This window comes from Salvelinus namaycush, chromosome 9, assembly GCF_016432855.1.
Source record: "Salvelinus namaycush isolate Seneca chromosome 9, SaNama_1.0, whole genome shotgun sequence".
Lineage (NCBI taxonomy): Eukaryota > Metazoa > Chordata > Actinopteri > Salmoniformes > Salmonidae > Salvelinus > Salvelinus namaycush.
In genome coordinates, this window is record NC_052315.1 from 51,027,876 (window position 1) to 51,037,443 (window position 9,568).

Consider the following 9,568-nt stretch of genomic DNA (forward strand, 5'->3'; position numbering starts at 1 on the left):
GCGGTAGGCGAATTTCGTATGCTATGATCAACCTACTCATGAAACATGTGGGAATAGGGCTTGAAACGTTTCATCTACATATAATCTACATATACTCACGATCAACTTTGAAGTTGACATGATATAAGATTTCAGCTGCCTTAATACTGTAATCATTTTGTATTTAATTAGCGGTAAGGGAAAATCAGACTTATTTTGTGGTGCACTGCTCTTCATCATTGCTGTCTCTAGCCCTGTGAACGAGTTGATTTGTCCTTTTGTGATGACGACAAAGTGGTTTTGTATCTTGCAATTGTGTTCGTTTTTTTATGATTTGTTATTCAATATAAAATGATGTGTGTTTGTCATAGAACGATGGGACTGTTTCCTATCGCTGCAGTAGACGCTCAGCTTTACAGCACTGTGCAGCCTGTGTACCTGTAACGTACCGTTTCGTCACAAATTGACAGACAGTCCAATCAGCAAATGATCATTAAGGCGGGACTCCCGAGCCTCCAATGGCTGTGGATATGTAACCCGATAGCCCATAGTCATTCAAGGCCAAGTGTTTTGAAGTAGGGAAGCTGGGCTTTTAGCCAGAACTTCCGTGAAGCCATTTATAAGCAAATTACCTTGATATTCCTTGATAAAACAATTAAATTATAACGGAAATTCCCCCAAAATGGGGGTATTCATATTTAAGATGAACCCAAAGAGAATGATTGTTGAGGAATGGAACCCAATGAATGGGACCCTTTGTGATTGACTGCCTTAATTAACAAATATATTTGTTATAAGATTGTAATATCAATTACCATCAAGAGTTCTAACTCTCATGTGATTCTGCTTCTCTGATTCTAGGTATATGGTACAACCTTCTCCGAGGTGTGGCTAAAGTGGCCGTCATCATAAACGTAAGTCATTCCTGTAATCGCAGCAAAACATAATAGTGACCAAATGAAAAAAAAATAATAATAATCTGACTTTAACATATACTGTTTTGATTGTTTTGAATGTTCTGCCAAAGGTACTGTTTTTTATTCCATCTTATCCATTCCACAACCCCCTCAACAATAACAAGTCTGCACTTAAAACTAGAACATATTTCATTGAAGCTCAGCCCTTGTCCACACAACATTTACTGGGAATTTATGTCACCACTTTTGGGGGGGTTACTTGTAAAAGCTCACAATAAGGCTTTTAAATGCCTGCCCCTCTGTGCAGAGAAGACCATATTTGGTCAGAAAGAGAGCTAGCTTGGTTCTAAATTCTACACCAGGCTCTCACTTCACTTCCAAAGGGATCACAATCGTCATGGCAATGGCGAGTTGAGATCCAGATCTGGGTTATTTATGACATTCAATCAAGATGGAAGGGAGGGATCTCCTCACCTCCATTCTCTTATTGATAATGTTTTCAACAGTAGAGGATGTCAATGTGTTTTTACTTTAAGGCCTTGGATACACTGTAGGTTTATGTGCTGACAAATCGCAGAACCCAGAATCAAATATCGCGTGGGTACTGGCCAGCTTCTCAGGTTAGGGTTAGGGTTAGGGCTAACATTTATGTTAACAGTCAGTCACCAAAGACTATGTGCTGACAGGCAGATAGTTGCAGATGAAACAGCAAGATGGCACCGACAGACATGGCAGCTCTGCTTCTAGCAATTAAGCAACTTTGAAGTATTTCGTTTTTTTGTGTGTTATTTCTTACACTATTAGCCCAGAACGTTTTTTGTGTTATTACATACAGCCGGAAATAACTTTTGGATATCAGAGCGGCGGTAACTCACCAGCACTACGACCAGGAATACAACTTCCCGAATTGGATCCTTTGTTTGCACCCCCCAGGGCAACTGAATTTATCCCAGAGGCTGCTCCAAGATGCTACCGGCGGAGAATAGGTATTTGGAGTGGACTTCTAGTCCGACTCAGGAGGTGGGCAAACCATCCACCGCTTCCGAGTATATTACTTGTTAATGTTCAGTCTCTGGAGAATAAAGTAGATCCTCGCTCAGGGCGAGGATCTCCTTCCAGAGAGACATCAAGGACTCATGGCTCTTTCTGGATATACTGTCCCCGTCCATTCAACCAGCTGGGTTCTCAGTACATCGCGCAGACAGGAATAAAGGCTTCCGCTTCTGGCGCCTCCAACTCAATCATCAAGTTTGCAGATGACACAACAGTAGTAGGCTTGATTACTAACAATGACGAGACAGCCTACTGGGAGGAGGTGAGGGCCCTGGCGGAGTCGTGCCAGGAAAATAACCTCTCCCTCAATGTCAACAAAACGAAGGAGCATGGACTTCAGGAAATAGCAGAAGGCGCACGCTCCTATCCACATTGACGGAACCGCAGTGAAGGTGGAAAGCGGACATTTCTGGGGGGAATGGCCCTAGCCCTCCGATCCAACAGGTCCCAGACATGCTCAATGCGATTGAGATCCGGGCTCTTCGCTGGCCATGGCAGAACACTGACATTCCTGTCTTGCAGGAAATCATGACCAGAATGAGCAGTATCGCTGGTGGCATTGTCATGCTGGAGGGTCATGTCAGGATGAGCCTGCAGGAAGGGAACCACATGAGGGAGGAGGATGTCTTCCCTGTAACGCACAGCATTGAGATTGCCTGCAATGACAACATGCTCAGTCCAATGATGCTATGACACACCGCCCCAGACCATGACGGACCCTCCACCTCCAAATCGATCCTGCTCCAGAGTACAGGCCTCAGTGTAACGCTCATTCCTTTGACGATAAACGTGAATCCGACCATCACCCCTGGTCAGACAAAACCACGACTTGTCAGTTAAGAGCACTTTTTGCCAGTCCTGTCTGGTCCAGCGACGGTGTGTTTGTGCCCATAGGCGACGTTGTTGCCGGTGATGTCTGGTGAGGACCTGCCTTACAACAGGCCTACAAGCCCTCAGTCCAGCCTCTCTCAGCCTATTACAGACAGTCTGAGCACTGATGGAGGGATTGTGCCTTCCTGGTGTAACTTGGGCAGTTGTTATTGCCATCCCGTACCTGTCCCGCAGGTGTGATGTTCGGATGTATCGATCCTGTGCAGGTGTTGTTACACGTGGTCTGCCACTGCGAGGACGATCAGCTGCCCATCCTGTCTCCCTGTAGCGCTGTCTTAGGCGTCTCACAGTACGGACATTGCAATTTATTGTCCTGGCCACATCTGCAGTCCTCATGCCTCCTTGCAGCATCCCTAAGGCACGTTCACGCAGATGACCAGGGACCCTGGGTATCTTTCTTTTGGTGTTTTTCAGAGTCAGTAGAAAGGTCTCTTAAGTGTCCTAAGTTTTCATAACTGTGACCTTAATTGCCTACCGTCTGTAAGCTATTAGTGTCTTAACAACCGTTCCACAGGTACATGTTCATTATTTGTTTATGGTTCATTGAACAAGCATGGGAAACAGTGTTTAAACCTTTTACAATGAAGATCTGTGAAGTTATTTGGATTTTTACGAATTATCTTTGAAAGACAGGGTCCTGAAAAAGGGACTTTTCTTTTTTTGCTGAGTTTATCACAAGGCCATCAGAATGTTAAATAGCAATCACTAGGTTACTCTACCCTGCACCTTAGAGGCTGCTGCCCTATATACTGTACATAGACATGGAATCACTGGTCACTTTAATAAATGTTTTCATATTGCTTTACTCATTTCATATGTATATACTGTGTAATGGTATTATATTCTACTGTATTTTAGTCAATGCCACTCCGACTCCTAATATTTATATATTTCTTAATTCCATTATTTTACTTTTAGATTGTTGTGAATTGTTAGATATTACTGCACTGTTGGTTCTAGGAACACAAGCATTTCGCTACACCCGCAATAACATCTGCTAAATATGTGTACGTGACCAATAAAATGTGATTCGATTTGTGTAGGTGGTTTAAAGCACACTGAAGACAGCGCTCCTTTTGCTGAAGTTGACCCCTATATTCAACCAATATAGCATTCTATAAAGCCGTTGACCGATATGAATTACCGATATTTGCCTTAAACAGAAAAATGTGTTTCTTTACTCCACAGATAATGCGCAAATATTATATACAGTACAAGTGAAACATTTGGACACACCTACTCATTCAAAGGTTTTTCTTTATTTTTGCTATTTTCTACTTTGCAGAATAATAGTGAAGACATCAAAACTATGAAATAACACACATGGAATCCTTTTGTAAACCCCAAAAAAAGGGTTAAATAAATCCAAATATATTTTAGATTTTAGATTCTTCAAAGTAGCCACCCTTTGCGTTGATGACAGCTTTGCACACTCTTTGCATTCTCTCAACCAGCTTCACCTTGTCACGGATCCCTCCGGAACTTTCATTACGCACACCTGGCCCCTATTGATTAGTAATTGTATAAGTGTGCCCTTTCTTCACCAGTGTCCTGTCGATTATTGTTACAGTGTCTGTTGGTTCGTGTGAGTACCTGTGCTATGTTGTTTTGGCTTTCGTGCCACGTATATTATGCAGATGATTACGGTTCTCGTCCCGTGTGATAATCATTGTGCGATTGTGTATTTAGTCGAGGTACTCCTCGTTCTTTTGTTTTGGTTTCTACTCTGTGTTTTGTATATCTGTTTGTTTGGTCTTCATCCCCGTGCCTTTACACGGCACGCTGTAATTTGGGAAATAAACACCCCTATTACGCATTCCTGCGCCTGTCTCCCAACCCATTTAAACCAACGTGACACACCTAGAATGCTTTTCCAACAGTTTTGAAGTAGTTCCCACATATGCTGAGCACCTGTTGGCTGCTTTTCCTTCACTCTGCGGTCCAACTCATCCCAAGCCATCTCAATTGGGTTGGGATCAGGTGATTGTGAAGGCCAGGTCATCTGATGCAGCACTCCATCACTCTCCTTCTTGGTCAAAGAACCACACATGTGGTCATCCGTTCACCTACTTGGCGTCTCACAAAGACACGGCGGTTGGAACCAAAAATCTCAAATTTGGACTCATCAGACCAATGGACACATTTCCACCGGTCTAATGTCCAGAGCTCGTGTTTCTTGGTCCAAGCAAATATTTTATTCTTATTGGTGTGATTTAATCGTAGTTTCTCTGCAGAAATTTGACCATGAAGGCCTGATTTATCCAGTCTCCTCTGAAAAGTTGATGTTGAGATGTGAATTTATTTGGGATGCAATTTCTTAACTCTAATGAACTTATCCTTTGCAGCAGAGGTAACTCTGGGTTTTCCTTTCCTGTGGCGGTCCTCATGAGAGACAGTTTCATCATAGCGCTTGATGGTTTTTGCGACTGCACTTGAAGAATCTTTCAAAGTTCTTGAAGTTTTCCAGATTGACTGACCTTCATGTCCTAAGGTGATGATGGACTGTTGTCTCTCTTTGCTTATTTGAGCTGTTCTTGCCATAAAATGGACTTGGTCTTTTACCAAATAAGGCTATCTTCTGCATACCACCCCTACCTTGTTACCACACAACTGATTGGCTCAAAGGGTGGCTACTTTGAAGAATCTCAAATATAAAATATATTTGGAGTTGTTTAACACTTTTTTGGTTACTATATGATTCCATATGTGTTATTTCATAGTTTTGATGTCTTCACTATCATTCTACAATGTAGAAAATAGGTGTGTCCAAACTTTTGACTGGTACTGTACATAGAATAAACAAATACGTCTGCTCATTTGCGGAAATGTTTTGGTTATGTTCAATGGTTGCCTGAAGAGGGCGCTCTACCAGCAGCTCATTGAACATCATTCAGCCTTAGGTCACAATGTGAGAGAGAGTAGGCATTGTAGGTTTGACGGTGAGTAGCTTGCCACAGCCAGCATATATGAATAAAAAATGTAATAACGTTCAAATGTGAAGAAGCGACGTGTGACATACGCCCAGTTTCTTGAAACGGGTCACATTTGTTACATCCTTACATGTCTTCAGGTGCTTTCTCATTGATCACTGTCTGTCCCTCGCCAGGCGTTTGTGATCTCCTTCACGTCAGACTTCATCCCGAGGCTCGTCTACCAGTACATGTACAGCCCAGATGGCTCCATGCACGGCTTTGTCAACCACACCATGTCATATTTTAACGTCTCAGACTTCCAGGATGGTAAAGAACCTATGGACCCTCATCATCTGGGTTACCAGGTGGAGATGTGTAGGTGAGAGAACGCACAGCACTGGGTCAACAACTTATATTTTTGTGATAAGTAATTACAGTGTAATGACCATGTAATGTCTTAATTTTCTGTACCGTTAAAATAAAGTGCTACCAATTTTTGTCATACGTAAAAATAAATAGTTGTTGCGATAAATAGTTGTTGCAGTTAAGAACAAATTATTATTTTCAATGACAGCCTAGGAACAGTGGGTTAACTGCCTTGTTCAGGGGCAGAATGACAGATTTGTACCTTGTCAGCTCGGAGATTTGAACTTACAACCTTTCGGTTACTAGTCCAACGCTCTAACCACTAGGCTGCCCTGCTTTAGTCCTTGTAATCAGTTGACTCTTGACTCTAGGTATAAAGACTACAGGGAGCCCCCATGGTCCAACACGCCCTATGTGGTCTCTAAAGAGTTCTGGGCGGTCCTGGCTGCCCGACTGGCCTTCGTCATAGTCTTTCAGGTGAGTGGAGGAGAAGTCTCTTTGTAGTTGGTAACACACTTGTCTGCAAGCACTTCTATATGCCTCCCCACCAGAGACCGGGGTTCGATCCCTGTTTCCACCCTCCCTTCCCACTGTGTCTCCCCCCTTCATCTTACTCCATCTCAACTTCTGAACTGTCTAAATATAACATGAAAAATAAAGAAGAATGCAGTTGCTGGAAGTGTACAGTTAGTGGCAGATTTTACAGCTACAGTGTATGTAAATGTAACGGATGTGAAATGGCTAGCTAGTTAGCGGTGGTGCGCGCTAATAGCCTTTCAATCGGTTACGTCACTTGCTCTGAGACCTTGAAGTAGTGGTTCCCCTTTGCTCTGCAAGGGCCGCAGCTTTTGTGGAGCGATGGGTAACGATGCTTCGTGGGTGACTGTTGTTGATGTGTGCAGAGGGTCCCTGGTTCGCTCCCGGGTCGGGGCGAGGGGACGGACTAAAGTTAAACTGTTACATATATGAGGGATTCAAAGACACGCTCATTTTGCTTTGTGAGATTAGTATACAGAAGGGATCATCAACTAGATTTTTTTGTTGAGTGAATGGTCGGGGGGCCGGAACATAATTACAAATTATTTGTAGACTGCAAATTGACCGCAAGATGGCCAGACGGATATAATATTAGACTAAAATATAATTTAGAATCTTGCTTACATTTGTATATGATCACATGTGTTTCTCTATTATGCGTGGGAATACTTGAGAACAGATTTCCCAAATTAAAATCACTTGGAGATGATTTGTGGTTTTTACAGTCTTTTATTTCTAACAAGTTTTTGCTCAAAAACTTGGGGGGCCAAATGAAACCACACCCACTGGCCACCAGTTGGGGAACCCTGGTATACAGTATACTTCCTGTTTCCTGCTGGTTGACCAATGACATGCTGTCTCTCCACTCCCTGTAGAATGTGGTGATGCTGATGAGGGACTTAGTGGACTGACTATATATGGATTTTCTATATTGATGTCATTAGTGCGTCAATAGAAAATATATTAGCGAACACATTTACAATTATTTGGGGAAACAAAGTGAATATTTGTTAGACAAAATATATTTAAAATGTTTTACCTTTCTTCCCTCCCTGTAGAACGTGGTGATGCTGATGAGTGACATTGTGGACTGGTTGATCCCAGACATCCCTAAAGACATCAGCCTCCAGATCCACAAGGAGAAGATCCTGATGGTGGAGCTGTTCATGAAGGAGGAACAGGGCAAGATGCAGTTCATAGACAGCATGACTCCTTGTGACGGCAAGCGGCGCAACAACCACGCCCCTATAGCCCGCTCGCGCTCCATCCCACACACACACAGTCACACACACGCCAACAACTTCTAGCAGCTACTGTAAGGTGTAGCCTTGCAAGCTAAGCCAAAGGGTTACTACTCTCTGTGTCTTTATCCTTGTCCAGACATTCCGTAGAAAGGGAGAAGTGTTCCCTTCAAGACGTTGTCGAGGCCGAACTACGAGAAACAGAAACAGTCCGAGTGCACAATGCCTTTCTGTCAAACCATTCAGTGAATAACTAACTAGCTAACTGCCAACCAGTTAACTAACTGCCAACCAGCGGGGTCGTGGTTTTGAGGTTGATCTTAAATGTGGCGGACCATATGCCATATTCAGAGCAGCCAGAGAAGAGAGAAAATGTTTGTTTAACATGTTCTTTACATGCTTTACCTTACAGCATATCTGGCATCCAAGGTTTTTCTATGTTTGCCTCTTTATAAACAGGATGTAGATTATACATCATCCTTTGCTCTTATGACTCAGCCATATCCATGGTGCAACCGTGCAAATAACCACTCTCATAAACGCTAAACTTTTTATTCAATTGCTACACAACATTATTGAACAATTATTTTCTTTACCTAGATTTTTTTTATTGTATTTTTAACTAAAAAAAAACGAACTTGGATATCTTGAAATGTATGTGTGTAGAGGAAAGGATATAATCTTAAATGGGTGACAGGTTTTGTATGTCTTTGATTCAAAGATCTCAAATGTTTTTAGCTACCAAGCACACAGTTGAGCATGGTTGATACAACACCTGGTTGTGGGCTCCCATGCTATCATATAGCAAAAGCAGTTAGTAGAGTATTTTATTGCATTACAGTATACAAGTACAATAGCACTGTATGATGACTAGATGCTGCTAAACATAGTAAAACACCTTTGAATGACTTTAGTTCAGAACATACAACTTTAGCAGTGTTGTAAGAATACACCCCTGTTGTAACATGTACAGTTCAGGCAAATCTTTCTCTGCCACAATACATACATTAAACTATGTGACGTCTACGCTTCATAGCCAATCAGGATATTATTTTACATATGGAGTAATAATAATGAAACCTTTCAATTGTACTTCAAATTGTATATTGTTTACACTTACTTCTGTCTACTGGATATACGAAGAAATATAATATTTCTCATTCTTTACTTGCTTTTCTTCAGAGGACAAGGACACTTTGATCCTTTTATATGTCTAACTAATGTCTTCATACAAAATGAGAGTAATTTCATAGCAGCATATTTTACTGTCTTGATACTGACTATGTTGTAAATGTATAGGTTATCTGCCTATTCATTTTGATGTGATGTTGAATAAATAATGCATTAAATTGAATGTAAACAACAATGTGGTATGGCTATTGAGTGCTGTCATGTTCTTAGGCTAGGAAGAGAAATGTATTCCAAAAAGGATTGCGGTCTTTGCAGTAACTTAGAATTTAATAATAGGGTATCGGTATCAAATGAATCTATTTGAACCTAGTTTGTTTAAACAGTTTTTTTTTTTTTATCCAACATTCAACATTCAAATACACAACACGGCCAAAAGTATGTGGACACCTGCTCATCGAACATCTCATTCCAAAGTCAAGGGCATTGATATGGAGTTGGTCACCCCTTTGCTGCTATAACAGCTTCCACTATTCTGGGAAGG

General features: G+C 41.8%; 1 protein-coding gene across 3 annotated transcripts in view; it reads left to right on the forward strand.

Annotated features, from left to right (window-relative positions):
* The window catches only part of LOC120054164 (anoctamin-1-like), a 68,287-nt gene extending 59,033 nt beyond the window's left edge, over nucleotides 1–9,254 (forward strand). For all 3 annotated transcript variants that reach the window (XM_039001601.1, XM_039001603.1, XM_039001602.1), the window contains 4 exons: nucleotides 841–893; nucleotides 5,947–6,131; nucleotides 6,490–6,595; nucleotides 7,714–9,254. In XM_039001601.1, coding sequence (XP_038857529.1) covers nucleotides 841–893; nucleotides 5,947–6,131; nucleotides 6,490–6,595; nucleotides 7,714–7,962 — 593 coding nt within the window. In that variant the 3' untranslated portion in view covers nucleotides 7,963–9,254. The remainder of the gene's footprint in view (nucleotides 1–840; nucleotides 894–5,946; nucleotides 6,132–6,489; nucleotides 6,596–7,713) is intronic.
* The last annotated feature ends 314 nt before the right edge of the window (nucleotides 9,255–9,568 follow it).